Below are 27,950 nucleotides of genomic sequence, written 5' to 3' on the forward strand. Positions count from 1 at the left end.
GGGCTTTATAATGGGAGACAAGGTGTACTTTGGAGTCGGAGGCGATATCGTAACCTGGTAATGTAAGAAGAATGTGTTCAGATAGTCACCCGCTATACCTTGCGACGAGTCGCCTCTCTTGCAATGTCAGGCAAGCCCTCACAAGGTCCAAATTCCAAGACTCTTTGAGTTTGCAAATATGACTTTCGTCTCTATTTGTGATGTGTACTAAATGGTCAGCCCCGGCTACGCGTCAAGCCCGCAGGCTTCGCCTCATCAGGCCCTGCACACGTCATTCCGTCCTGACCTAGATCGCTTGATAAATTGAAAAACACCGAAGCTTTATCGAGCTCACAGTGTGGTGAGATCATATTCGGGTGATGGATACTATTACAATGTAATGACGATCCCCAAGATGCCGAAGTCTCCGAGTGTCATAAGCACTGCCATACCCGGACGATACAAGTCCTGCGCCACATCATATTTTACTCTTTTCGTAATCAGGCCCAGTCAAGGCATTTTCCAAGAAATCCTGGTGCCTAGGAATGAATGATGCCTTGTAAGGCTTAGGCATGGCCACTAGCTCGCGGGCATCCCTAATGCCAGTGATGGGATTGTCGTCAAAATTGCCGTGTTGCTCGATCTTGAAGCTGTGAAGCACTCTCATGAAAATCAAGTACAGCTCCCTGTTGGCCAGTAGCGCTCCTACGCACATCCGGTACCCTAGGCCGTAGGTGAATAGTGGCGCATCTGGGTGCTCAATCCACCGTTCCGGTCGAAAGATGTCGGCATCAGGCCACAAATCAAGGTCTGAAAAATTAGTCAAAGCTGTGCATCGGTTGGGTGCTTGGAAGAAGCTGGAGTTGCACACACCAAAGTTGCAAGCCATGTTGTTGCAAAGCATTAGAGTGCCAGCCGGGATGATCTTGCCGTCATATTCTATCTCCTTGATAGTCGATCGAGGAAGGTTCATCCGTACCACGCAAAAGTATCGCAAGCATTCCTTTACCAACGCGGCTACATATTCACACTTCATGTCCTCTTGTGGGTCGCAGAGTGGTTGTTCATCGCTGTACATTTTGCTGATCTCGTGGTAAGCTTTCTCCTGAATCTCAGGATGCTTGGAGAAAAAGCCTAGACTCCACGTAACTGTGGCCCCCACTGTTTCGAAGCCAGCGGACAGCATCGATAGGCTGATGGATCTGACCTCTTCCTCGCTAACCTTGGCCTCGGGATCGACCATGACGTTAGCTTGAATGCAGGAGGAGTGTGTGCCGTTCATTACGCGCTGCCGCAGCTCCTGGTCGAACTTGAGGATATACGCGTCCCGACGATTCCTCAAGGCGATGGCTCGCGCTGACTTTGTAGGAAAGAGCCGCCAAAGTGGCACATAGTCTTGAAGGGAAGCACTGGATCCACGGAAGTAGTTGAGTTCCTCTTCGACGTGCACGATTTCCGAGAACAGAGCGTCATCTTGAGATCGCATTCGTACACCCCAGTTCAGTGTCAAGACCAGGGACAGTGACATGCGTTGAATGGCGTGCATCGGGTCCATGCAAATAGTGCCATTTTGCCCGTATCTCAATAGATCCTTGACGAATTGCCGAGTCTCTAGATCAAGATGGTTGGTCTGTGTTGAAAGGCAGCTTCAAAGTCAGACGTGCGATCCCAAGTCTTTAGAGGAACATATTTCTTTGGGGGTGTGATTCAACGCGTTTGTTCCGAAATCACTTACATATGTCTGTACCATAGGCCTGTTCAAAGCTGCTGCTGCAGCTCGACGGCGTCTCTTGAGTGAGTCACTGTACGGAGTCTGTCCGATTGGCGTCCCTGAAGCATCATTGACGAGCTGAGAGACATCTTTTAGCTGCAAATCCTCAACAATTATCAAGCTATACAAAGTCAATGTTAGGCATCATGCAGAACTTACTTTGTGCAAAGTGTATAATTCAGGCCTGGAGCTTGTTGCATGGCTCTGATGACTGAAAATATGCTTGGCCGCCGATGCAGTATTGACAGTTACAGCTGTGATATTTCCTAACTTGATCTGATACACAGGCCCGTATCTCTGCGACCAGTCTCGACAAGGCTCTGCCACACCCTTATGCGCGAAGAACGGCAGGTGCCCAAATACAATCTGTTGTGGCGGGCTTGCGAGGCCAGCAATCATAGTTTTCCGGCGCAAATACTCATTTATCGCAACATAACCCACCAAAGCTGCCAAGATGCCAAGGGCGAGCGAAGGAAGTAGTCTGAGCACTACGAAGGCGTTGTTTTGAAAGGAGTCCATCGCCAAGTGTACTGATTCGGCGAGCTATTGGAACGAATGTGGACGCCTCATGGCAGGAAGTGTTTCCAGAAAAGGGCAAATAATTCTTGGCGGGTTGACTTTGTGTAAACAATAAATCGTGAAAGGGTGAATTGTCTTCCGAGGCTGACAACACGCTGGAAAGGCCGAGCGTTTCTTTCGCGCCCAATAAAGCTCGGGAGCCGAAGATGTCAGAAGTATTGGGGCCGACTTCATTCTCTACGTCATAATTCGCACATTCTCCAAGGCTTCTCTACGATGCACTGCGGTTACCTGACTTGGAGGTATTGTGTCGGTGGGCTGTGGCTGACACCGGAGGCTGACAGCGATGACCGCAAAATGCTGACAGCGACTGCGGCCACGATAATGTGGCGAGTTGAGTCCTTTACATCTCATGCCAATATGCATTTGATTGACCCAAAATGAAATTTTCACGAAAGAACTCTCATATTCTCGCTCATGAAATTGCTTATGATACTATTTTCGGTGTCTTTGCCTTCGGATTTATTCTCGTTGCTAATATAGCAAAGCTTGTGAACTTGGCGAATAACCGCGCTCGATTATATGTCGATATAAGAGTTAGAGTCATATTGTGAGTGCAGAGTTGATAGGAGAGAAGCGGCTAGCTTGCTGAAGAGCGGAAAATTCAATTCGCTTGCTTTGCGGAGGCAGTGTGTCGAGGGTATTCAGTCAGGTCTGGAAGTCAGCAGGCGTCTCTGAATTCTCGGATAAACAAGCCTGTCAAGCCTCATTACGGTAGTCTACCCATTCCAAGAATGAGAGCGCCTGCTGGGCAGAGACACGTCTCTCCGGCTCCCATTTCAGCAATGCAGTTATCGCAGGAGATAACAGCTGAAGTGATTCAAAGTCGTAATCTGAATACTCGTCCGCTTCGTACTCGTCCTCTTTCTGACACTCTGTGACAATGGCTTTCCTCCTCTCTTCGAAGGCTTCCTTGTCTTCTGAATCGTGGCCTGAGCATAGTAGAAGTTGTGTCAGCTTGGGTATTGATTGTGAGAACGCGCTTTGTGTCCTACCGTTCAGTTGATGGTTCGCGCTTGGTCCTTCCATTTCCTCCCACATCAAGTTCCATTGTGGTGGAAGTGCACCCAACTTTTCCACTAACTTCCCAATGAATTCACGATCCGTGCCGTGCCGAAATGGGAACGGTGACTGCTGAAAATACAACACATAGATCTGTTTGGGGTGAGTTAGCTATTGCCTAAATAGGCCTGGCCTTCTTCTTTAATTAGCGTGATGAAAGAGACCTACGACACATCCCGCCCTCCATAAATCATGGCGAAAGTCTATTGATGCACAGAAAAAAGTCTCTGGCGACCGGAGATCTATGGGTTGAGGAAGCGACGTGACTGCCTGCGTTACTGGGAAGGCCAAGCCCCAGTCTAAGAGCCTGATATCTTCTTCGTCTCGGTCCGTCCACACTGCAGCATTTGGAGTCAGCTATCAAGACACGAAGAAATAGACCTTCACGAAAATGGGAAGGAACAAGCCACCATAGACACATAGCCTGTCTAGCCCGATTACAAGCTATAGGCCAAGTGGTGAGACAGACGACAGATAATAAATATTTCTTATCGAAAGGGTTGAAATTGTATTCAGGAGATGCTTACTATCCCAGTCTGCTGTTTTCACTAACATCCGAGGCATGTTCGGTGGTAGTGCCTCTCGGCCATTATTCGTTGAGGTCATGGGCTGCCCACCCAACGCAACAAAGATGTCCTCTTCGCCATTCAAGGCCACATCGCATGTGAAGGCAACATTACCAAAAGAAACATCTGCGAACGGACTTTATTTAGACCTGTGTTATGGGAGTAGAAGAGCAACACGTACCTCCATGAACTATGCCGGCATGATGCGCAAAGTCGACCCCCTGAAGCACACGCTTGGAAGCTCTAAGAACCGTATCAGGTCGTAAGGTCTCCCCGAAGAGACTACAAGCGCGGACTACCTTCGCGACTGATGGGCCAACCAATTCCGTGACGAGACAGTTGTGCGTGCCGTTAGGGCCACAGACTTGGAAAGTCGTCAATAGCCGAGTGAAACATCTTGGTGCCTTTTGGTCACTGCTGGCGTAGTATTTCTCCAGCGCCTGCAGGGCTTGGATTTCCTGATCTTGTTCTAGTGGGCCTTCACTTATACGAGACTGTTTGATCTTCAATGACGCCCATTGGCTGCCGTCCGAGGTTAGCATAGTCGTCGCAAGTGATGAGGGCGCTCAGTGGTTGTACCTGTATTGGGTATCCTGCACAAGCCACACAGTCGCTTGGCCCCCAAAGCCTAGCTTGTGCCTGACTACAAACCTCCCGTCTTGGAAGGTATCGCCAAGAGCAACGGGGTGCAAGCCTCCCTGCCGGTAGTCTTCGGGTGGTTCGTGTGGCTGGATATTGGTAGCATTCGGGTATAGATCTTCAGTCCACTCCACCATGGTGATATGATGAGTGACGAGCGTGTTGTCCTGGGCCCACAAACCCATCAGACTGATCTTGACACAGATTGGCACTCGGTCAAGCCGCCAGTTGCTCGAGTAGCGACGCTAGAAAGAAAAATTTTCTCTGGCATGAGATGGGACGTTACTTTTGAATTATGCTCGGCACAGAGAAGCTGAAGTAAAGTGGATGTCGCGCCTCGCAGATCCTGCCAACGGTCCGGAACTCCGCACAGCGCGCGGCGTAGCGAGCAAATGACATGTGCATCTTGACAACAACTGCCCAGAAGACTCCAATAATCCAGTTCCCTTCTCTTTAACAAAATACGTCACGCTGCACAGCACGCGAGAATGTCAGATGGTGATGTAAGGCAAAGGCAGCACGAATGATCGAGGATTAAGCTCGGTTTCGGGCTTTGCTTTACGATACCGGTACCGTGTGGTTGAAAACGCAAGGCCGCGATATAAAAAGACCCGTACACGACTTACGCTTGTGTGTGTTCGGAAATGTCTTAGTTTCGCGATAAGCAGGCCATCCTTTGCTGCAATTGGTGAGTAATTCTACCATGCTGTAGCAAAGTTACATGCAGCAATCCCGCGAACCCTCAAGCTACCTACTAAGCCAAATCATATCCAACAAAACTATGCGTGCATTATGCATCGAGGAGCATACCATGTGGGTGTGCCGTGACATTCAAAGTACAGTAATTAGGAAGCGAGTTCAATGAAGGACAGGGCTGTGATATCTGGACGTCGTTTCTGGCCTAGTCTGGATCTTGTGGTTGGTACCGCAGTGACCTATATTCCTATGGATGGAAATCAGAGACCCAAACAATGTTCTTCGTCAAAAGAGTGAGATCGTTGCTCGGAGAAGTAACATTCCCGCCCGGTCAACATTGCGATACCGATGCCGAGGACCGCCACGCTAGGAGATCGAGTTGCAGACAGTGGCCAAATGCGAGGGATTACTAGGCCGTTGAGAGATGAAAGAGCTGCAAAGAGCCGGTCAATCCTGCGCGTAGGAGTGCTTCTCATCGGACCTGGCCCCCAACCTCGCCTCAGCTCATGCTGCATGCAGGTTAGTCTGAAGTTGCGCATAGCTGGCTCCAGCCTTTTGCCTGGGCGAAGGATTTGAATCCCGGTCTCCACGTTGAGAACCCGAGGTTGAAGTGACTATTTGTTTTAATGCGAGCAAGGAGTGCGACCACGGGAGTATCTTGTTCACGGGACTTCTGTCAGCTTTCCATCGGTCATTTTCAAAAGTCCGTCCTTGGATGTCTGCAGCTTTTGATCAATTGTTGTGACTTTTTACTTCGTGGATGTCTTAAATGCTTATGTGATGAGTAATTTGGTGGGGCTCAGGGCAAAATCGCCTTGATCGATACCATTGCACACCATCCTACACGATTTTGTACACTGTGCCAAGATAGTTTTCAGTGGGAGACCTCGATCTCTTTGCGCTTAAATTGTGGGTCCACAGTTGATGAGGCAAACCCGTGTCGCATGACGACCTGCGTGAGAATACTCATATTCCTTTCGTGGGACGACAATCCTTGGACAGGACTCGCCATTGGTGACCTTCGTTCTGAGTGGCGCTTCCATGTGGTGGAACTAGTTTTGGAGTATTTTGAGATTGTGACCCGCCTTGGGACTATGTATAGCTGCGTAAATCAAATACGCAACATCATGTTCTCGTTCCAAGGTGGCTTCACCGGTGCGGTGAGACCGACCCCGGGGACAAAGCGTCGACCGCGTTGCTGACCACCCCAAAGAGCCTAGGGTCCACAGAGAGGAAACTCTTTGCGCATGCAAACAATCAAGACGTCATCAATTGGGCCGTCACTGGCCAAAAGTCCTGCGGACATTTCCGCCCTGGGTCACGCTCCCATACGAAGCTTTTGGGACGGTTTCGGAGTCACTACACCCTTTCACAAGATCTTGCGCACTACATGATAACGATGATAGCCCAAGTGACTGGGTAGAAGCACCTATGTGGAGAGATCAGGGACTCCCACGAGCTCGCAAATATTGTAGCATTGCCAGAACAGGGTCCTCGAAGGCGCGAAGGCGCGCGTGCACGATGCTGTGTCCACCACCACGCGGAGTCCGATCGCGCGTTTGGAACCACCACTCTCATCAGATCTCAATGAGACATATACAAAATGGGTCGAGTCTCGGACTTGCAGGAAATGGTGTGCGGAACACTTCCGACGCTACAAGCGTGTCGCGCTCTCCATCTGCCGTAGTTGAAATGAAAAGCGCGCAACTGGTTGGCACGTGATGGCCCGACCCGTCCCGTGTGCAGTATTCAGTTTAGCTTCGAAAATCAATCTTACATCCAGAAGACATGTTGATCATCGAAAAAAGTGGTGACAGAAGGGATGCAAAATTGGACTGTGCCCCCCGGGCAACGGGAGGGGCCGGGTCAAGGCTTGTACCATCTCGACCCGCTTCTCCGTGCGACCTCCGAGCAGTCCGGTCGCGAGCCGAACCTTGGAAAACCACCATCACTGCCAGACATCTTCACCCCTGATTCAGGGGGGCTCAGGGGGTCTCTCCACGCCAGGTAGATCCAAGTGAAGATACTCCTTCAAGTTGCTCACCAGAGCCTTGTAAAGCCGGCCACACACCGTGAACCTGGAACAGAGCACCACCGCCCTTGAGATGAAAAAAAGAGGGTATCAATATTCAGTTCTGCACAAGAATACCAAAACCTATCTATCTAGCTCAAGACATGTCATGCCACGTCATGTCATGTCGTTCATTATCGAAACAAAATAATCTACCCTGGACCCGCAAGTTTTCCCAGCCGACCCAGTTCCGATCTGCCCAGCCAGGCGCCGTCCCCCATAATGCGCCACCCCCGGCCCGACGCGCATTGCAATCCGTCTATACCTGCCTTATTCAGAAACGACCGCCATGTTCGATGAGATGAGCTGGGTGGGTTGTTTGTCCTCGATCTTGTCAGTTTCCAACAACGAAGTGCTCGCCCGTGCCGGCTGGAACCCCCTATCCCTCTACATCCCGTGTGCGCTCCAGACGCCTCCCATATTTGCACCAGTCGACTCCATCAGGCTCTGTCCCCAGTCCGCCCAGTTGAAGTCCTCGTCCATGTTCACATCAATGTCCTCGGGTTGAACGTCGGTATTTCCAGCAGGCAGCGGGAAGCTGAACGCCCTCGCCGGCGTGCTCGCACTCATTGGTCCGCCGCCCCCACTGCTTGCCGTCGTCACAGAACCAGGGGTGCCTCCAAACGTCTGCGCCGCGGTCGTCGCAACCGGCGCGTCGCTCCACAACCACGGGGGCAGATTGCCCTCGACTTTGAGCGCGTCGACAAGAGGTGTTTGCTGCATTCTTGGGTCGGTCGACATCGACGTCCCAGGTACCGTGCGATTCGATGCCGCATCGCCATTGCCATTGGCGAAGTTCGCAAGAGTCGGGTCCTGCCTCGGAATGGGGTCGCTGAAGGGGAAGCCCACATTGTTCGTCGCAGCACGTGCGATGTCCGCGTATTGAGGTGAGAAGGCTATGGGCCAGAAGCTGTCGGGCTGGAAATGAGGCTGGTTCATGACGTTCTCAACAATCTCCATGGCCCTCTCGTCACCTACATTCTGACCAGGCAGCCCACCACCGATGCCCATGCTAGTCGGCACCTGTGACGGCGGGACAGAATCGCCCTGTTGTCCTGATGGTTTCTGTTGCGATTGTTGCGGTTGCTGCTGTTGGAGGAAGGGCGCGAAAGGTGTATTTTGCTTTTCCAGCTCGGGCGGTAGGCGCGGTGCGTTCACGAGCTTCCGCCACCGCTCGTTGGCTACTGCAGTCTTGACTGACCCAGGCATGGCTGCGAAGCTTGCCGGTGCCCCCGCGCTTCTGCGCTCTTGTAACTCCAATTCCTGCGCAGCCGAGGGGTCGGCCTTCAATCGAGAAATTTCCCCTTCGCGGTGCTTCTTGGCCTTAAGGTAGATCTTCTTGAGCGGTAACCAGACCGATTGATCTCCTGCTATACGGTTCAAATCCTCAGGATTGGGGCTCGCAAAAGTAGCATTCAAAGCTGCCCATGCTCGCTCGACAGCAGCGCTCCATGGGCGACGAACGACCTCCATCAGCACGTATGCGACAGCGTGCCAGGCTGTGTAGGTCTGGAAAAGCCAGCGCCACGGCCTAGACCGTGGGTCTGAGTTGAGCTGGTGGTTGTACTCGAAAATCTCGGTGGCTGCGGTGAAAATGCGATCGCGGATTTCGCTGGACAGTGTCTCGCCTTCAGGCCCAGGGAAGAGCATAGGTTGATAAATGACAAGCGTCATCTTTGCGACAATCACGCGGGCTATGTTCGCCGCCGTCCATAGAATCGGATCTTGCGAGGCGTCTGGACCCAGGAAGAATTTCCCCTCCACGCTCGCGTATACCTCTCTGACCATGTTCTCGCGTTCTTCAAAAGAAATTGCTGCGTCCCGAGGGCAGGACCCTGCATTTGCTGATGACATGGTGTGCAAACGCCTCGCAAGTCCGCAAATCTCGTATCTGATCAGCGAGAAGGTCATGTCTGTCGAGCCTTGCCGTGGCTGAGGCATCTCTGTCATTTCTGGTGTAATGTCTGCGTCGTTGATGTTGAGTGGGAACTCGGTATCGAAGGTCCGGTCGATGATGGTCAAGTCAGTGCCCTGATCCTCGGCTGCTCGAAGGTCCAGAATGCAAAGCGCCCAAAATAGTCGCCGCCGCATTTCAATCTCCAATGGCGTCAAACCCGGGAACGACGTCCCATCGCGATGAAGGCCCATCGACTGCCCCATTCGAACAGCGAGCCCTGTCAGTGTCCAGGACACTCGAGTATCATCGTGACGTCTAACCAGAACCAGGAAGAGGATGAAGGCCTGGAGGACAACCATTTCAGAAGACACCAAAAACTCGGCTTTCGCAAGAGACTGCTCCAACGCAAATCGATACTGCGAAATCAACCTTGGCCTGTCGACTCCAAAGTTCTTCTTGGTCTGTCCCCTGTTAGTACTAATAAGCAGAATAAGGACCGCACAGCCCACTCACATCTTCCTCGTCCATAGAGGTGATGGCTGCAAAGTAGATTGCAAACATAAGAGCTTCATTCCCGGGTGTCAAGCTATCCAGATTTTTTCGCGTCTCTTTCACGAGGTTTTCGACGGTCGGCACGTGTAATACCTTGACAATAGGGTCCACATTCTCTTGGTAAACCTGCCACATGTACGGTATTTGTGAGGGTAGTGGATGCAAAGATCTCAAGTCGACATCGGCTGATCTATATCCAAGAACAAATGCGTGGTGATCACCTCCTGATCGATTGTTCGCGGTGGCTATTATGCTCTCGTCGTCCGAGTCACTCGATTCCTCGTCCGTGAGCTTCTGGGTCTCGTGTCGCAGCTCGTCCAGCTAAGTTGTGGTCGGTCAGCCATATGTGTTCCCATTGCACAGAGCCTAGAACTGGTGACTGCACCTACCTCGTCTGTAATCTTGGACCAGAATGCACTGCTGACATATCTGGTCTTGCCATGGTCATTAATCACCAGCCTCCCAAACTTCTTGTTCACGTTGTCGTGTCGCGCCGCTGGGGTGCCAGCGCTGGAATTGAAATTGTAAGGGGCCGCCATCCTGCCGTCACCCGGCCCTGAGGGCGACCCCTGACTATGTGTACTGCCTGCCGTCATACTGTCTGCTCTTTCCAGTCGAGGCCCAGAGCCAGGCGTGTGGAAGTCGGTGGCGGCATTGGCGGCCGTGGTCTCTGGGGAATTGCCGCTGCTAGAGTGATTCCTCGCTGTCTCGACCTCGATCTGTCCGCTCAGCTCCTCGACAATGCCCTCCAGCTTCCGCAGTCGCTTCATCAATTCGATCTCGCGTTCGCTGGAGGGCTGTTTGGGTGGTGCATTGGGGTCCTTTGGTCGCGGGCGGCGCGGTGCGCGGCCGGGGGCGGGGAAAATGCATGGGATCTGGGCTCGACGGCAGTTCGAACATGGCATGTGCTTGTCGCAGCGTACTTTTCTCCTCCGACAAGTGACACAGCTGCGCGGGTTCAGACGATCGGAGGGCGTGGCCGTCGGCGTATACACCTGTGCGCCTGGAAAGGCAGGGTGTGAATGCGGCTGTGGGGATGTGGTGTTGTGGTTGAATGCGCCATTGTTGCTGGGCGAGTCGGTGGACGAGGGCAGGTTGAAGTCGGCGAAGGACTCGTCCGGGCTGGTCGGGTTGGACGGATTCGAGCCAGAGGTTGGGGGAGGCCCCGTGTTATCCATATTGAAGCTTGGACTATGGTCTGAACTGGGACTGTCTGTCTCACAGGGACCGTGCAGAAGTGCCGCAATGAGGAGAGACGAACGATCGCGGCCAGGCCAGACGAACAGTCAGTCAGTCAGTCAGGCTCGGCTCAGCCTTGAGCGTGGACTTGTCTCTGCGCTGGAACTCCTGTATGGTGCGGATTTCCCAACCCTGTCCGCCAGAAATTGGGAACAGGCTATCGGTTGGAGGAATGGGAGGGTTTCAAGGCTGAGTGAATAAGTTCTGGATGCAAGGCGGCGAGGTTGTGTTGAATTTAGTTGGGGTGCCGTGGGAGCCGCTGTGCCGTGCGGCGCGGTGCGACTCAAGCTTTGGAGAGGATGAGCAACCCGGACCTTGCCCTGGTCTCGGATCGACGATACGCGAACGCTTCCCTTTTCAGTGGTTGGGATTGGGATTGGGACTATGAGTGGGAGGGGGGAGTGAGAGTCTTCCAGAAATTGGCGAGGCTGAGGCACTTGAAATCTGGACTTGAACCTCGACGGCGAGGGCAAGGCAGGAGCAATCTGATAAGGGCAGTGCAGGGCCGGCGAATTTGCTCATCGGCTGCAGTGTTCGGGCAAAGGGACAGGAAGAGAAGAAGGTGTGAGTGAAGATTAGTCTACCGGGTAACGGTTGTAAGAGGAAGACCAGACCAGCTCAACCCAGCCCAGCCCAGCCCCTGGGCCACTTGGGCAAGTTTGAGGGTCCATTTCTTCTGTCTGACTGACGCTCCCGCTCCCACACTCCGTTTCCACACTCCGTCTCTGTCACGCTCTCCAACCTGCTGGCTTCTGCCTTCTGACTCCTGCCTCCCACCACCAGCCCAGCGCCAGCGCCAACGCTACCACCGCCGAAAGACCGACGGACGGGCGAGACCGTTGCATGGCGTTGCGCTCCCGTTGCGGGACCGGCTGGCTTTGCAGCTCTGCAGCTCTGCAGCTCTTTTGCAGGAAAATTATGTCAGCGCGGGGCACTAACAGCAGGGGGTGCACAGGGTGCACCTGCAACCGGTCTACCCAGTCAGGCCTAGCACCGATCCGCGAGGCTTTATTCCTTATGAGGCATCTCTTCATCGGCACTGACAATCCTTGTCCTGCCGTACGTATAGATACGCACTTTATCACGTTTATCACGGCACGCATCGAGATCCAATGTCCCATAATTTTCCTGTATTCTTCCGAGTCATGCCTGCCCCAAAACAGGTTGTCCACAGGTTTGTCTGTCCAGAAGTCTGTTCAGAATTAGATTCTATGGTGAGGTCAATCACAGATAGCCACCAAACTATCGTGTCTCGAAAACTCGACTGGGTACAGTATGTTGGAGACAATCGCTACCTAGGTACCCCAGCAATGCAGGCGGAAGACTCTCCCGCTCTGCCCCAATGCTACCTGAGTGGTCGGTGAGAGCCAATGGCTGCATAGGGGCTTGTTGACCGAAACTCTGGTATGCATTAGCACGATTAGGTGCTGCGTGCTGGGCGATCGGCTCTGCGTCTCCGTCTGTGGGCTGCTTGCTATACAGCTATAGTATGCAGATTTACACCTGCGAGTGTCTTAGCGCTATCCTGCTGCCAACAGATGTGGTCAATGGCAGCCATTGCATTAGTTAGTGGTGACGCTCTGGCTCTGGCCTCGGAGCCTTGGCGGGTAGCATCCACGGCTGCTGAGCCGAGCCGAAACACTCGGCCGAAGTCTGACGACCTCACTGGCTGGAACAACTCTTTTGTCGGTCATGCGCGCCCTGTCATGTAGTCCTCGGTGCCGACGCGCCTCCGATCTCGCTGGGCACGCTTAATGACGGATTCAGAATGGCTCTTTGTGTGATGAGGAGTCATATACGCAATAATAATACAGCACGTTATTCTACAGTAGGCTATGCTATTGGAAGGCTGTCCCGTGTGGGCTTGCCTAGAAACAAGTTCCAGGATTAGTACTTCGAGGTACGATGCCAATTAAAAGCGATTCCTTCCAGCATTAGAGGCACCATCAATCCATCAATTAACATTGGTACCTGGGCACGTATTTGAACTCCTGCTGTACGTAGACTTTAGTTGCCAGGATGAAGACTCAAGTATAGCTCCAGTTCCGCCTGTAAACCCTTATCATGCCGGTTGCCCAGATATATGAATAATGCTCCTAGCAGCGCCTTGAAACATTACCATAGGCCAGAAAATGTAATTGCTTCGGATTGAGTGGTATCGTCCTCATGCTGTGGTGAATTTTACTTGCGCCGTTCCTCCACATGAGGGATCACCTCGGCTTGCCCGGCCAAAAATGGCCGGCTTGAGTGTACCTCGGCTCCGCGCAGCGCCACCTTAACCAGACCATCATTCCCATCTGGACATCTGAAGGACGCCCAAACCCGCTGTAATAATGACTACAGCCCGGTGTCTCCGCCGTGGGCTCAGTGGAAATCGCATAACTTTCCCAGGATTTACAGGCCCCTCCCAGGTATTCTCAATCCGGTCCCCTCGCGGTGCTGCGCGCTGCTCATCGACTGCGATATCAAACGGCAGAGTGCGTCACCAATCTAAAAACCTGGGACCGCCCGGGCTATGCGCGTCTAGTATGCCTCGGTCTCAGGGTCAAGCTCGTCAGCTCTCGTCAGCCGGCTCTCCCAAGAGCGAGAAGCCGTCCATCGCGGAGGCACGGCCAAGCTCCAGCATCATCCTTCTCTCCCCTACCAACCAGGTCCTGCTCCTCCACCGAGTTCAGACATCAAGCTCCTTCCCCTCCGCACACGTCTTCCCCGGTGGAAACCTGTCGCCCTTCCACGAGCCTCCCGCCCCGCCGCCCGACTCACGCGAGCGCCATGCGGACTCACTGGCATACCGCCTCGCCGCGGTGCGCGAGACGTTCGAGGAGTCCGGCATCCTCATCGCCAAGCGCTCCCTGGCAGACGACGTGCTGCTCGTCGTGCCGGAGGTCGAGCGCGAGAAGGCACGGCGCGAGATCCACGGCGACAAGGTGAGGTTCACCGAATGGGTAGAGGCTGGACTGGGAGGCACGCTGTGCGTGGACGACCTGGTGCCCTTCACCAGGTGGGTCACGCCGCCCAACATGCCGAAGCGCTTCACGACGCAGATGTACCTCTATTTCATGCCGCTGGCCGACTCACCGCGGACGCCCGGTGGCGGGGGCGACGGGCCTGTCGACGTGGATGTCGTGCAGACGCCAACGTCCGACGGCGGTGTCGAGCACACGGCGGCCACGTTCGCCGACGCGTCGGAGTGGTTGCGACAGCAGAGCAAGGGGGAGATCGTGCTGTTCCCGCCGCAGTGCTACCTCCTCACCCTCGTGGCGCAGATCTTCGACTCGGTATCCCTCGAGAGTGTCGGGGGTGATGCGGAAGCCAGGTATGCAGCGCAACGCAGAGCCCTGGTCGACTTTGTGCGCCGGACGCCCACGACGAGTAGAGGTGAGGCGGGCGGCAAAGCTCTGCATCCATCGGCGTTGATCCCGTGGTCGGAGAAGGTCATGAGCCCACACACGCTATTTATACGGGATAGCGATGACAGGATCGTGCTGGGAATCGATAAACCTGGCCCGGAGCTGAAAGGCAGTGGGGCAGGTGGTGACTTCGAGAGGGTCGTTTTGGTTAAATTTGCCAAAGGAGGGCCTCAGGACGTTGAGGTTAGAGGAAGAGATGAGGTCTTAAGGGAAGAAAAGGCCATTAAAGAAGCGGGCAAAGAAGCAGGGAAACTTTAGATACGGGACAGAGACTCAATAAGACCCCGTCGATTTCCCTGCAAAAGCATCTGGCGTTTATTGTACGAGATTCTGGGCTAAGTCCGTATGGCGGAATAGCAAGCCATTTAGTCGGTCTCCATCGTACAAAATCGTACATACTGTATATCGCAGCAATTTGAGAAGCCCTTCTCGTGTGCAGTAATCGAATTACGGGCCAAAATTTACGCGTACGTTTATACATACCCAGACCTTTAAACCAATATACCCTGTGGAAGCGGGTCCCGCATGCATACACCTGTATACAAAATGTCCTATAGTCCTTGAATGCACCCAAGCGCTAGAGCTATCAAAGTCGTTTCCTCTCCGTGCCACGCCAGGTCCCCCGCCAAAGGCAACATATACTCTTCGACTCACACCACTTCTTCACATCCATGGGCGACGCCTCGCTATCATAGCCCACCCTCGTCAACTGGCCTGCGTTCAGCCAGGCAGTAAGGTCCTCTAATATGATCGGGTCATACATGAGCATCTTCTCATGCCATGACGGGTTCTCTGGGTCGGTCGTCCGAGGCGCTGACGTAATGGCTCTCGTGATGTGGCTAAACAGCACAGACTGCTGTGCTGTAGGGCTGAGGTTGAGAGATATCTCCGTATCCTCGTTAATGGACATGTCCACAGCCTCACCCCCAGGCGAGGTAAAAACCCGTTCCGGTGAAGAGAGGCCTGCAGAGTCGTCGCTTTCAAGGTCAGAATCCAATACCTCTACCCGTGCTCGAGTGCCTGTTTTCCGACGCTTCGGCGTCGAAGCGGAAGGTTGTGCCTTCGTCGGCCGGGGTATGATGGGATCTGCTGCTGCCGATGCCGATGCATCCTTGCGTGGACGACCGCGCTTCTTCGGCGGCGATGCAGTACTTGCCCCTTCAGATGCCGCTACAGGCTCGCTGGTGACCACATCAGGGACTTTCTTTGGCTTCGCACGCGGTCTCTTGGTTGATGAAGAAGCTGTCTTGGGCGTCGCTGCAAAACTCGCCTTCTTTCCTTTCGGACTGGCTGATAAGGCACTTGTAGAAAACGATGCTGCTGCAATTGGAGCTTGAGTCCTGCTCTTCCAACATTGATCGAGTAGTGCAAGCATTCCACTTCTGCTCTTGACGGCCTTGAAACCAAATGAAGACACCTCCTTCGCCAGCTTAGCGTCTGTGAACAGCTCATAATTGGGCCGTGTCTTCTGAATCTTTTTCGGCATCGTAGATGAACCCTGTCCGACGTCTCCTTGGCTTTGTTGTTGGTTACTTGGTGGTGGTGCGTCGTCTTCAATGAGCGAAAATGATTGTCTAAATGACGCGTCCGAGGAGTTGGCAGCAGCGGCAGCAGCGGAGCTGATTGTGACTTTGGGCTGGGTCAAAAAGAAATGTGACTTGGGAACAGGCGGTTGTGATGATGTATTCGAGGTTGCCACAGGCATGCTCTCAATCTCAATGAGGGATGGTTCGGCGGTCTCAGTCTCGGTACCGCTAGCAGCTGGTAGCTCCGGCGGCAAGTCTTTGGAAGGATCCAAAATTGCAACCGCGTCGTCTTCGGGGAAAGGCGATCCCACAAGATCAATGATCTCGACATTTACTACTTCGCCATCTTCGTCTCTGGCACTCACTGACCAGAGCCCTCTACCGCGTTTCGTCGATTCCACGACTAAGCCGTTTGCGCGGGAAAGGTTCTCGGCAGATGGGATATTCTCACCCATGATGTTTGACGCCCGCAACGCGGCCTCAAGGTCTCTCAAAACAGTTGGTGATTCTTCCCGGGCGAGCTGACTTGATGTGCCAAAGACAAAGTCTTGTCTGGCCGATTGGCACATAGCAGCTTTAGGAGACAGAAGTACAGGCCGCTTTGGTGGTGCCTTCTTCTTTGTAACCTTCGTAGTCTTTCCCTTCCTTTTGCCTGCCGTTGTTTTGGAAACATTCCCCTCTTTATCAACGTTAAAGTATTCGAGGATTGAGTCTTCTTTGATTGTGTCCTCGGGGAGGTTGACAGCCTTCGGGGCGTATGCTGCTGTGGCGACTTCCGTGATTGTCCGAGGCTTCTTCTTGGGCGCCTTCTGCTTTATTGGAGAGACCTCGAAAGGGATTTTATTCGGTGACTGGCCAGTTGAGGTCATTTCAATGACTTTTCTCTTGCCTAACGTAATTGGCTGCGGGTTGACCGGGGCGCATGCGGGTTGGTCGGTGACTTTGTGGGCATATGCATCGTGTAGGTTCTTGAAGATGTCTCCTTTGACAGGCCCATGTTCTGATGTCAGCAAAGCTGGCGATGTGTGTGCCGGGTTGGTGCCTGATGGAGCAATTGGTGATGGAAATGTCTCCGTCCGTGTGTCGTCTCGTGGCGTCCAATCCATCCTCCTTTGTACTGCTGGCTCTAGATTGATCGGTTCCGGGGTCAAGTTCCTCGTCCTTGACTTGGTGGATCCGCCATTCTTTGCAAAATGTCCACTGACTGTCTCGGCTTTATTTGCCCTCCTCTTCTGTGTCTTCGGTTCGCGTGTTTCGACAGCATTGGCTGATGCGTCGGTGTCTCCCAGCTCCGCAGACACCTTATATCTCCTCCATGGCTTGTCTCCCAGTGGGCTCTTCTCAATGCCATTTTCGCAATCGTTGCTTTTGAATTCTGCGCTTGTATCATCGCCGTTGCCCTTGGGCGTGACTCCATCCGAGGACAGCACGATCACCTCCTTCGCCACACGTTTTGGGGGCTTGGTCGTCTTGCGCTTTGGCTTGATGGCGGTCTTCTTCAGCGCAGGCTTCTCTGGCTCGTCGATGATATCGGAACAGTCGTCCACACCAGCCTGTGCACTGCGGAGTAGATCCGCAGCGCTCGTGAACGTCGTGGTTGCACTCGCAGGGATTGGCAGAGCAGCACTTCCGCTACGCAGCGCTGTCGCTTTCGGCTTTTTGGTGGCAAATTCTTTGATATCGGGAAGAGGCGACGAAGAAAGCATCATGAGTCGTTCATGCGACGTGTGGGCTCCCGGCGAAGTCGCGATAAGGCTGCTGCTAGCCATTGATGATGATCGTAGGGCGGGGCTCCAACCAGAGAAGCGGCTGCGCCACGCGCATTGTTGGAAGTTCGGGAGCTTCAGTGTGAACGGAGGATACGTGTGTCTGCGGTGCAGCTGACACCGGTATGTGAGTGAATTCTGAGAATTGGAGGTATTGGATTGTTGGCTTTCGCATGCATGGTGTTGGCTCCCCTTCCCAGCAAAACAAAGGCACGCTCCCCTGGCGACTGATGGCCCGAGGCTCTTGGCACAGCGCGTTGGTTCCACGAGATCAGCTGGTCAATGGGCAGCCACCCGCCATCTGACTAAGAAGGTACCTGGGTACATCCAGCAAAGACGCCAAGCGTGGAAAAAAGCGGGCGGACGCTCGGACCAGCCCACCAAAGTCGAGAAAGTCAGTAAATTTCAGCAAACACCATCATCACCCAAATTCAGTGAACCGGAGACCTCGACTGGACGACTTTCTTGACCCCCGACAAACCCACTCAACCCGTTTAACCAGACAACCCCCCAAAACCACCGCCAAAATGGAAAACGACCGTGGCGAGATCGTCGATCTGTAAGGGCAAACCTCTCTCCGGGCCTCGACTGCAGATGGAAACGAAGGACAGCGGAAGGAATGCGTGTGTTCAAAGTCGGAACAAGATTGGCTAATCCACCCCTCTCACTTCAACAGCTACGTCCCCCGCAAGTGCTCTGCCACCAACCGCATCATCAAGGCCAAGGACCACGCCTCCGTCCAGATCTCCATCGCCAAGGTTGATGAGTCTGGCCGCGCCGTCTCCGGCGAGAACCACGTCTACGCCCTCTGCGGTTTCGTCCGTGCCATGGGCGAGTCCGACGATGCCCTGAACCGATTGGCCCAGCGTGACGGTCTCGTCAAGAACGTCTGGAGCGGTCAGCGATAAATGGGAGGTCGGGAATTGAAGGCGTGAAAGAACATGGGAACATGAAGGTATGCTCGGGCCCGGCCATTGATCGCGCGGTCGCATCGGTCAACAGCGCGACATGGTACAGCACAGCACAGCAGATCGGGCCATACTGATAGTTTGTTGCCTCACAGGGCTGCGGTTGTTTGTTTTGGCATCTCGGAATGGCTGGACATTGGGCATCAAAGATGATGCTTCATGGAGTTAGACGGCACGGAACTGCATCTTGCCAGTATTGAGATCTCACGAAACCAACGTCCCCGGACTTTTCTCGAAACAATTCGATACCCGGACGAGCCAAACATGAATGTGACGAACATCCCTTCGAACCCCATGCGCTTCATCGTGCTCTCTATGCGATCGTGTCGTACCAGCGTTGTGCACACTTCCTGCGACCGTGCCTACCATGCGTGAATTGCCTCGGCTGGCGAAGTCTGTCCGGATGCGCCTGCGGGAGCAACTCATATCCGGGGATTCTGGGGCTACCTCGATAGCTCCCATGCCGTAGATCGACCAGGCCTTGAAAAAGCCGCGGCGCTCAAGGTGTACGCCGTGGTACAGATACGGGTCTGACATTTTCATTTGCCAACTCGATCCATTCATCGGCGGATGATCAGTCTTTGAACGACTGCTATTTATCCCTGCCAAGCGCAGCTTTCTCGTCCCTTGGATTCCTTCTAACTCTTGTGATAGAGAAAGTGTTGTAGAAACCCGGCGAAAAAAAATACAGCCAAATGTGTAGGCCAGGAATGAGGTGACCCGTCACAAGTAGAACGACGACCACATCAAGGGCCTCAACAACCGGGTAGTTCAGGTCCGTAAGGTCCCTTGCGTCCACGCGTGGTTTTGCAGCTGGAGCTTGGGACCCTCTCTGTAGGACAACCTTAAAGGTGCGCGATGACTTTCAACATGACATGTGTCAACTGATCTCCAAGATTCTCCTATCGACTAACGTATACTGCCTATGAAGCACTGCACCTATTAAACTCTGTTGGACGTGTCTTCGATGCTTGCGGATCCTATCAGCCCTCGTCCGGAAAGCTGCTTAGAACCTTCCACGAAGGAGCGATGGGGTCCAAAGTACAGGATTTTGATCACACAGAACCTCTCGGAAATACTACCGACTCTACTTGGCCACTTATGGTACCTGCCAAATATGAAGACTTGCAGATATTTGAGGTCCTGCATTGAGACAAAGCATGGCATGTTCCATGACTGGGTGGTTCCCAATTTACTGGTGACTGAGCTCAGCCCGCTCGATTTGATCGATGGTCAGCGTTGACTGGCAAAAGCTCCTCGTGTTCTATGCCTAAACAGCTCCTCCCTGTCGGTAACCTACTAGATCGATGCCAATGCTCCCAGTCGGCACGCCTAAGCTTGTCCAGAGACACGACATACAGTGACTGCACGTCTCTTACCGCTGGAAACAACACTGTGCATTATATTCCATACTTTTCAAGAGCGCACTCATGGGAGTACAATGAATGAGCTTTAGCAGCTTCGCTTCTCAGTCCGTTAACTGGAAACGTGGAATTCAAGCCCATATCCTTTCATCGACTATACCAACACGTGGTGGCTATCTCCTAGGCTCCTCAGGCTCCCAACCCTGCCCTGTCCTGCCCTGGCAGCCGGTTGGGGCAACGCGCCGGCACAGGCGCGCTAGCCAGGAACAATGGTCGATCTGCAGGGCCCATGACGCAGATAATGAGATCGAGAGATCTGGAGAACCGCGACCAATCCACTTTGTTACCATTTGGGCGGAATCATGTGAAGGGTTAGCCTGTAGGTCTCAATAGGTAGTTTGTAGTAATTCAACTTTTGACTTTGCAACTCCGTCTCACATTTCACTTCATGAGTTTACATTGTGTTCATTTTGCAGCAAGATCGTGCATTGGATCATCTACCAGAGTCCGCCTACTCGCAACAATGGCATCCAAACGCAAAGCACCGCCAGCCACTGGTCTGGCCAACGGGGCCACCACGAAGAAGCCAAAGACAGCATCCCTCTCTGATCCCCACCCATTCCACAAAGAAGCAGAGGAGCACGGCATAGTGTTGCGGAAATACTACCCTCACGAAATGAGCAATGCCCGTGCTCTAGCATACAACGATAATGCGATCGCTCGTCCCATCGAAGAGCTTCAGTCCGCACTACAGCAGACCATTGCTGCTCGCAAGAAGGCGAAGGTCGGCGAATCCGTAGTACACTGGTTCAAGATGGATTTGAGGATAAAGGACAACACAGCACTCTCGCTGGCGAGTCAAAAAGCCAAAGACGCAGGCGTCCCGCTGATTGGGTTGTATGTGGTTAGCCCGCAGGACTGGGAGGCGCACCTGACTGCCCCCATCCGTGTTGATTTCATGCTGAGGACGCTGGAGGTTTTGAAAGCCGACTTGGCCAAGCTAGATATTCCATTATACGTTGAGGTGTCGGAGAAGCGGAAGATCATCCCTGAGAGGATTGCTGCTCTGATGGACGACTGGGGTGCGAACCATCTCTATGCCAACATGGAGTACGAAGTCGATGAGTTGCGGCGAGAAGCAGACATGGTGAAAATGTTGGCCGGGCAAGAGAAGGCTTTCGAGATGGCGCATGATACATGTGTCGTGCCTCCTGGCAAGCTCATCACCGGGTCGGGGAGGCAATATGCTGTATACTCTCCATGGTATCGCTCCTGGGTCGCACATGTCCATGCTAATCTGGACCTATTGGAGACGTTCGAAACCCCAGCAAAGAACCCCCCTTCTGCGAGGCAAAAGTACGGAAAGCTCTTCGACAGCGATATCCCAGAGGCACCAGCGAACAAGAAACTCTCGGCCGAAGACTCGAAGAGATATGCCTCTATCTGGCCGGCCGGAGAGCATGAGGCGCACAAGAGGCTAGCCAAGTTCTGTGAGGAGAGAGTTGGCACGTACGGCGCGAAGCGAAATTTTCCTTCGCAGAATGGAACCTCGACGCTGTCAGTCCACCTCGCAAGCGGGACAATCAGCGCGAGAACTTGTGTAAGGACGGCCAGGGACCGCAATACCACCAAGAAGCTCAATGCTGGGAATGAGGGGATCCAGACGTGGATCAGCGAGGTTGCTTGGCGGGATTTCTACAAGCACGTCCTCGTGAACTGGCCGTATGTATGCATGAACAAGCCTTTCAAGCCTGAATACTCCAACATCGAGTGGTCGTACGACAAGGACGAGTTCAACGCGTGGACTCAGGGCAAGACTGGCTTCCCCATCGTTGACGCTGCCATGAGGCAGGTCCAGCAGATGGGGTACATGCACAACCGCGCTCGCATGATTGTCGCTTCGTTCCTCTCCAAGGACCTGCTCATTGACTGGAGGATGGGTGAGCGGTGGTTCATGGAAAATCTGATCGACGGCGATTTTGCATCGAACAATGGCGGCTGGGGCTTCTCTGCCTCGGTGGGAGTGGACCCGCAGCCATACTTCCGAGTGTTCAATCCGCTGCTGCAGAGCGAGAAGTTCGATGCTGACGGAGACTATATTCGGAAGTGGATTCCAGAACTTAAAGATGTCAAGGGTAAAGCTATTCATGATCCATACGGCCGAGGGGCCGGGGCGATTGCGAAGAAGGCTGGTTATCCGAAGCCGATGCTTGAGCACAAGGGCTGTAGGGAGAGGGCGTTAGCAGCTTACAAAAAGGGCATTGGAGCTGAGAAGTAGCCAGACATGTTGCTGATAGCTCAAAGAGAATACCAAATTCTTTTCATGCTCATGGCCGGTCTGATGCATGGATCTTGCAGAATTTATTCAAAGGCCATGGAGTCTACATCGAGACAGTGTCCCATGCGTATCTCACAAACCATTTGCTAAAGACTAATTCTCAGTTCCCTCGATTACTTCGGTGGTCTGAATAGACACCAAGTATGGGCCTGTGTATGTGACTTGAAGTGGTTACAGATTTTCCTCCACATCTAGAACGGAAGAAGCAGCAGCGTCGACTGCAAGCCCGTAAACCAGCGTACCTTCCCATTGAACGCGTACCGAATTTGTGTGCAATGCGTACCTGTGATCTTCAACCCCAATCTTAGACCTCGAGCTCCCCTTGTCGAAAACCTGCGAATCTGCAGGACAGTTTGACTGGACGCGTCAAGCTCGACTTCGACCTCGACCTCCCTCTCAATCCTCACCTCATCGCCTGGACTTTGACTCCTCGACCGCGACCTCGAATCCTACTTCAAGCCGTACCAACCTGCCCCTCTGATTTCGAATATCAACAACTGCTTATTTGAGTCCCTTCACGCGGCAATACCATGCCTCTCAAACGAGAAGCTGAGCCGTTCATCAAGCCCGACCCAGACGCGAAGCGCGTCAAAAGGGAGGGTGGTGACGACAACTTTAGTCTTTCATCGATTCCAATGGCACCTCCTTCCGCCGCCTTCGCATCTTCGAACTCTTTCACCATCGCTCCCAAGACCGAGGTCGGAGATCACAAGCCTCTCAGTCTGGTAAGTGGTTCACAATGTCCTGCCGTTTGTCATCTATTCCTCGAAAGCACCGCAGCATGCCGATAAGCCCTCGACCCCTAAATCCCTGCACACTGACTGCCACTTTGCTTCTGTCGTATCAGCGCTGTCCGATGAAATGGCATCGTGTTCTTCTGGTACGTTCTCCGCTGACACACTTGTCCCATTGCTCAAGGCTCCCAATTATGGCGGAGCCACTCTCAACAACCGCAAGAGAAAGTTCGGCAACACCATCAAGGCTTGGCGCGGTAATGTCTGCGTCTCGGCCCATTTCAACAAGAGGAACATGGAGGTGGATTTCACGATTCGTGGCACATATCCGAAGCAGTGGCCCTCCATGGAAGTGGAGGCCGAGATTTTCGAGAGGCTCAATAAAGCCAAGTTCGAGATTCAGCCGGCTGAAAACTGGGGCTTTCTCGACCGCAAGGTCTTTGCACATTTAGACAAGGTATGTTTAAACTGATAAGCGCTTGGGATGAAATCATAGCTAACCACTTACCCCGTTTATAAGGTCACTACTCCAGCCACGTTGAATTCCAGATGCACAGTGCGCGTCAAAGATATGGGCGTAAAGAAGGATGAGAACTTTCCTCTTTACTTCAAAAAGGAGGAGCACCTCTCTCAAACAAAGAGCGAGCATCTTGGTTAGACAATCACCGACGCGAAGATGATCGGCTTTTGCACACATTCGAGAAAGGATTGACGGAAGGATTCTGCTATCATCCAGCAATGACACCACTTCCTTGCCAGCTGCAGTCGAATTGGCAGTAACAAGTTGTCGACTTCCGTACAACGATTACAAAGACACGCATCACTGTTGCTTTTGCGAAGTATGGGAGCGAGTTTTAGATGTGCTAGTCCTGTAAGTCTGCCATAGTCGGATGAGAGGGAATCGAGGCAAAAGTAAATGAGGCCATACAGCCCTTAAGAGATCAGGACCCTCACTCAACAATTAATCAACCCTCTTTCCAAAGATGGGCAGATGGAGAGAAATAAATTTGCTCGTTCTCAAATTCTTTGCGAATCCGTCTCTTCATGAATGTGACTTCCCAACTTGGTATGTACTGTATATGCATGTGGTTATTCGATGAACGTACAAACTTTGGGGCAAGTCAGAAGCCCGAGTAAAAAAAAGCTTACCTTTACGCAGGGGCAATATTGCTTAGGCGTTGCTGTTTCAAAGATCGAGCCACCCCCAGGGGCATGCAGCACATGGCTGAAACGCCTGCTGTCCCGATGAGACACTGGAAGTGGACCACCGAAACTACGCGGCTCGACAACTTATATATTCTAACAATTCCGCTCCTGAACTGCTTTGTTCTGGAGGTTTTCTTCTGCAGTCCCTTTGTTTCCCGGGGTTCAGCTCCTCGGCGGTTGTTGAACTCGTCAAAAGTCTGGGCCCCGACCAACACGACATGGCCCATGACGTCCGACTCGCGCCCTGCGACTCGAGAACCTCGGCACAAAAACCCAACCGTGACCGAGGAGCCATCGACAACGATGTTTTCAGTTCCGCCTCTTGAGCTCCGTCTCCCCTGCGACGGAAGATCGGAGGTGTCGAGCACCGAAAGCCATCACATGCGATCCGCATCACGATGGAGCAGGACCGCAATTTGCCGGTTCCTGCTCGCGGTGATCGTGTTGAGCGCAAAATTCTCCGTCGGCTGACTGGGGCCCGTCTGCTACCTCCCGCCGCAGATGTCAACAACAATACCAACCCACCCAGTCAGCCAGATGTCGAGCCCCCCGTCCGGCCCCTACTGGAGGCATCAGTCCTGGCCGCTTGGCTGGGACTGGGCTGAAAGTGGTCGCGTTGTCGGATTAGTACCTGTCTGACCCACACTTCGAGATCTCGTCTACGGTTACTTGACCCATGGGGCAAGATCTTGGGGTGGTCGTGTTTGTCGGACAAAGCCCGTCTGGCCCCGCTGGAAGGCCTTGCGCACATCTCACACACTGGATGAGCGCGGCCTGGAAGCCGGAGAAGTCGGACGGGCGCCATCTTCCGCAGAAAGTTTAGACGACGTCACGCCCGGTTCCCTTTTCCTCTCGTCAGGGGAGACACACACACACTACAATACAATCACTTTACTACGCACAAATGTGTGTCTGAGGAAAAGCCAAGCACGACAATTGGAACCGGATTCGTTCGACGCTCGGTCTCGCGCGCCCATGGAAGTGTCGACTCTCCGCCGGAAGCATATTCTCTGCCCCGCCACGGTTCCTGCAACACCGCAAGTTGAGCCGTGTGGTGTGAGGCGGAGGAGCTGGAGGTGATTGCGAGTCCGCTGGAATGGAAGCCGCGCGGATCTTTGAGAGAAGAGCGAAGGGATTTCGTCCTGGAGGCGTTGAAGATGGAACTCAAGTCAGCCCCTCGTAATGCAGAGTGTGGGGCAAATTACTGTGCCTGATGAAGCGCTTGGGAAGAGACTATTGAACTATGGCCGTGATCATCCTCCTTCGGGTGGTAAGGCCGGCTAGCTTTGGTCTTGGAAATTGTGTGGAGGGTCCCTTGTTGGAGTGCCTGGACCTTTTCGTGGTGCAAGGGATAAGATGCATCATTTGATTCAAGGTGTATCGACGAACACAGGCAGAAAATCCAGACGATAGTAGATCATTTAGGATCATTCGAATGCTTGCATTGCTTCTATAGAATACATACATAGAGGTAGTCTTGATTATCAAATTACAGAGTATCACTGCCGATGACTGGCTTTGCAGAAATCGTCTTCTTGACGGGAAGCGATCTGAACACTGAGGTCCTGTGCTCGTCGAAGGCGCTCCAGCAGACAGCCCTTGCACATGAAGAACTCTTTTTGCGTACAGAAGCCTGCCCTTGAACGCAGTAGTGACAGTCACGCTAGACGCCTGCCGGATACATTTCTCGAGTAATGGATCCGGCAAATTTTCAGTCACGTTGGTTTCGGGTAGCTGGGAAGATCGGTGTTCAAAAACTGAAATACACTCTGGGCTGAGTTCGCAATGCCGGGTCGCCTGCCCTCTAACTTTCATGCCTTGCCAAGGGCAAAAGCTCCTCGATCAAACTGCTGCTTGATTAAACTTGAACAGTTGACAACCCAAGGCATTACTGCGAATTTTGAGAATTTCTTCAATAAACAAGCAAGACGAAGCATGATTCATAAATGAAGGCTGGAGTTGGTTTATGCTGAGGCAAACTTCAGGGTACGCGCTCAGGGCACCCCATCACCCAATAGGCGCTTGCCCGACTAGGAGCTAGCACTAACCACGGCACGCAACCTGGTCCGTGCCAGCAAAAGAGTTAGCCGCAGTGCTGCACAGTAGCCCAGGGTGCCAGGTTCAGCGGCCCGGCCCACTTAGACTCAAATTTTCACAAGTGGATATCGCATATAACCTCAATTTTCTCAGCCGATCCTCAACGAAGACACAGGCGTCTTTCGAGACGCCCGGCTAGCTCAATCGGTAGAGCGTGAGACTCTTAAGAACCTCACGATTCTGACAGAGATACATCTCAAGGTTGTGGGTTCGACCCCCACGTCGGGCTCAATTCCCGGCGAACATCGCCTCATCTTTTGCCTTTTTGGCTGTCGTGTCGAGGATGGGCTTTGTCGACCTTGGTGTGGCTATCCTGAGCTGGGTTGGACTGTTTGTCACCCATCCACCACTGAGCAGTGCCCAAAGAGAGTCTCGTTTGATGTCTTTTTGGAGGTTATGATCTAAACTGTCCTCGCAGAGGGGGTCGTCCCACATGAACATGCCCGATGACTCATATTGACTTTCGAGATCCCGGGGACTTTTGTGCTGAACGGGTTGTGGTCATCGAGTAAAATAACGAAACACACATGATTGACTGTACGTGACAGTTTGGAACCTCCAGCGACCTGCCGTAATTGGTAGTTGGGCGTCAAGGCGTCTAGGCGTCTTCAGAGGGATGACCAAGTCAAGTAGATTCGGGAGGGTAAGATACCGTTGTAGAGCTCGTCATCTTCGATTCGTCTGCTGTGGCTTGGCAAGGAGAGCATCCCTGGAATTCTGATCAGCGCCTTCACCAAGTTGAGACTGGTGATGGAGTCAATCATCCGCGAACACGACGGTGACATCTTGTATAAGTGTCACTGTGGACTAAATAACGCCATCGATTTCCCCGTGGCGTCGAAACTCTTTCTGTGCTTCCCGTGCTTGCCAGCGAACAAAGTCTTGCTTGATTAGGTTCGCATCCATGGCAAATGGCACCAGGTGAGCTTCTTCGCCAGAACGAACACGAGAAGGCACCTCCCACGGCAAAGAACGTCCATCCAGAGATCTCAAAACACTCGGACAATCTGTGCACCACCCGCCTGGCATCCGTTGAAGTTCCGAAGGCAAGGTTAAGAAATGGCGCGGACTTATAGTAGAAGCCCCAGTTGATGTCTTGTTGTAGTGACCCGGAAATCGAAAAGCACAAGGCTTCGCAACATTGCGAGACAGACTCGTGATGGCAAGCTCAAGGAGTGACCAAGTCGCTGCACGAGGATTTTACAGCCTGGCACCCTGTTGCTCCTTGGCTTATGTCTTCACGAGTGAACTCAAGCAATATCGGGGCGTGGTCGAGAAACTGCCTCATGCGAACACGGGTCGCAATTCGAGGCTTCAGTATCCGTCGAACTCACTCGTGGCGATTGCGACCAGGGAGGGTTCGTAGCAGTGGTCTTGGCCTTCGAAACATGTCAGCTCATCGGAGGAAACAGATCTGCCAGATGTATTTCAAGCAGGGCACCGTAATGCAGGTTGCACATTGATGGCTCGAGGATGGGATGGTAGTTGGC

The 27,950-nt window shown here is 53.1% G+C and overlaps 8 protein-coding genes across 8 annotated transcripts; 4 read left to right on the forward strand and 4 right to left on the reverse strand.

Moving 5' to 3' along the window:
- Nucleotides 1-457: 457 nt before the first annotated feature.
- Nucleotides 458-2,269, reverse strand: J7T55_003126 (3-hydroxyphenylacetate 6-hydroxylase; the record flags this gene model as incomplete). The annotated part of the gene is made up of 4 exons (XM_053138271.1): nucleotides 458-789; nucleotides 853-1,609; nucleotides 1,715-1,828; nucleotides 1,910-2,269. The coding sequence occupies 4 exons, from the start codon at nucleotides 2,267-2,269 to the stop codon at nucleotides 458-460; spliced, it is 1,563 nt and encodes a 520-aa protein (XP_052998992.1).
- A 759-nt stretch (nucleotides 2,270-3,028) lies between these two features.
- Nucleotides 3,029-4,733, reverse strand: J7T55_003127 (Serine/threonine-protein kinase SKY1; the record flags this gene model as incomplete). The annotated part of the gene is made up of 6 exons (XM_053138272.1): nucleotides 3,029-3,261; nucleotides 3,325-3,484; nucleotides 3,560-3,729; nucleotides 3,919-4,083; nucleotides 4,139-4,479; nucleotides 4,537-4,733. 6 exons carry the CDS (start codon nucleotides 4,731-4,733, stop codon nucleotides 3,029-3,031), a joined length of 1,266 nt encoding a protein of 421 aa, XP_052998993.1.
- Nucleotides 4,734-7,750: 3,017 nt separating this feature from the next.
- Nucleotides 7,751-10,990, reverse strand: J7T55_003128 (all development altered-3; the record flags this gene model as incomplete). Its single annotated transcript, XM_053138273.1, has 3 exons — nucleotides 7,751-9,721; nucleotides 9,774-10,133; nucleotides 10,202-10,990. 3 exons carry the CDS (start codon nucleotides 10,988-10,990, stop codon nucleotides 7,751-7,753), a joined length of 3,120 nt encoding a protein of 1,039 aa, XP_052998994.1.
- Nucleotides 10,991-13,579: 2,589 nt separating this feature from the next.
- On the forward strand, nucleotides 13,580-14,719 carry J7T55_003129 (NUDIX domain-containing protein; the record flags this gene model as incomplete). The annotated part of the gene is made up of 1 exon (XM_053138274.1): nucleotides 13,580-14,719. The coding sequence occupies one exon, from the start codon at nucleotides 13,580-13,582 to the stop codon at nucleotides 14,717-14,719; it is 1,140 nt and encodes a 379-aa protein (XP_052998995.1).
- Nucleotides 14,720-15,047: 328 nt separating this feature from the next.
- J7T55_003130 (uncharacterized protein) lies at nucleotides 15,048-17,756 on the reverse strand (the record flags this gene model as incomplete). The annotated part of the gene is made up of 1 exon (XM_053138275.1): nucleotides 15,048-17,756. One exon carries the CDS (start codon nucleotides 17,754-17,756, stop codon nucleotides 15,048-15,050), a length of 2,709 nt encoding a protein of 902 aa, XP_052998996.1.
- A 524-nt stretch (nucleotides 17,757-18,280) lies between these two features.
- On the forward strand, nucleotides 18,281-18,661 carry J7T55_003131 (40S ribosomal protein S21; the record flags this gene model as incomplete). The annotated part of the gene is made up of 2 exons (XM_053138276.1): nucleotides 18,281-18,312; nucleotides 18,430-18,661. 2 exons carry the CDS (start codon nucleotides 18,281-18,283, stop codon nucleotides 18,659-18,661), a joined length of 264 nt encoding a protein of 87 aa, XP_052998997.1.
- Nucleotides 18,662-20,608: 1,947 nt separating this feature from the next.
- On the forward strand, nucleotides 20,609-22,363 carry J7T55_003132 (deoxyribodipyrimidine photo-lyase; the record flags this gene model as incomplete). Its single annotated transcript, XM_053138277.1, has 1 exon — nucleotides 20,609-22,363. The coding sequence occupies one exon, from the start codon at nucleotides 20,609-20,611 to the stop codon at nucleotides 22,361-22,363; it is 1,755 nt and encodes a 584-aa protein (XP_052998998.1).
- A 590-nt stretch (nucleotides 22,364-22,953) lies between these two features.
- On the forward strand, nucleotides 22,954-23,815 carry J7T55_003133 (uncharacterized protein; the record flags this gene model as incomplete). The annotated part of the gene is made up of 3 exons (XM_053138279.1): nucleotides 22,954-23,148; nucleotides 23,342-23,614; nucleotides 23,678-23,815. 3 exons carry the CDS (start codon nucleotides 22,954-22,956, stop codon nucleotides 23,813-23,815), a joined length of 606 nt encoding a protein of 201 aa, XP_052998999.1.
- Between the last annotated feature and the right edge of the window lie 4,135 nt (nucleotides 23,816-27,950).

This window comes from Diaporthe amygdali, assembly GCF_026229845.1.
Source record: "Diaporthe amygdali strain CAA958 chromosome Unknown NODE_3_length_2959817_cov_65_330692, whole genome shotgun sequence".
Lineage (NCBI taxonomy): Eukaryota > Fungi > Ascomycota > Sordariomycetes > Diaporthales > Diaporthaceae > Diaporthe > Diaporthe amygdali.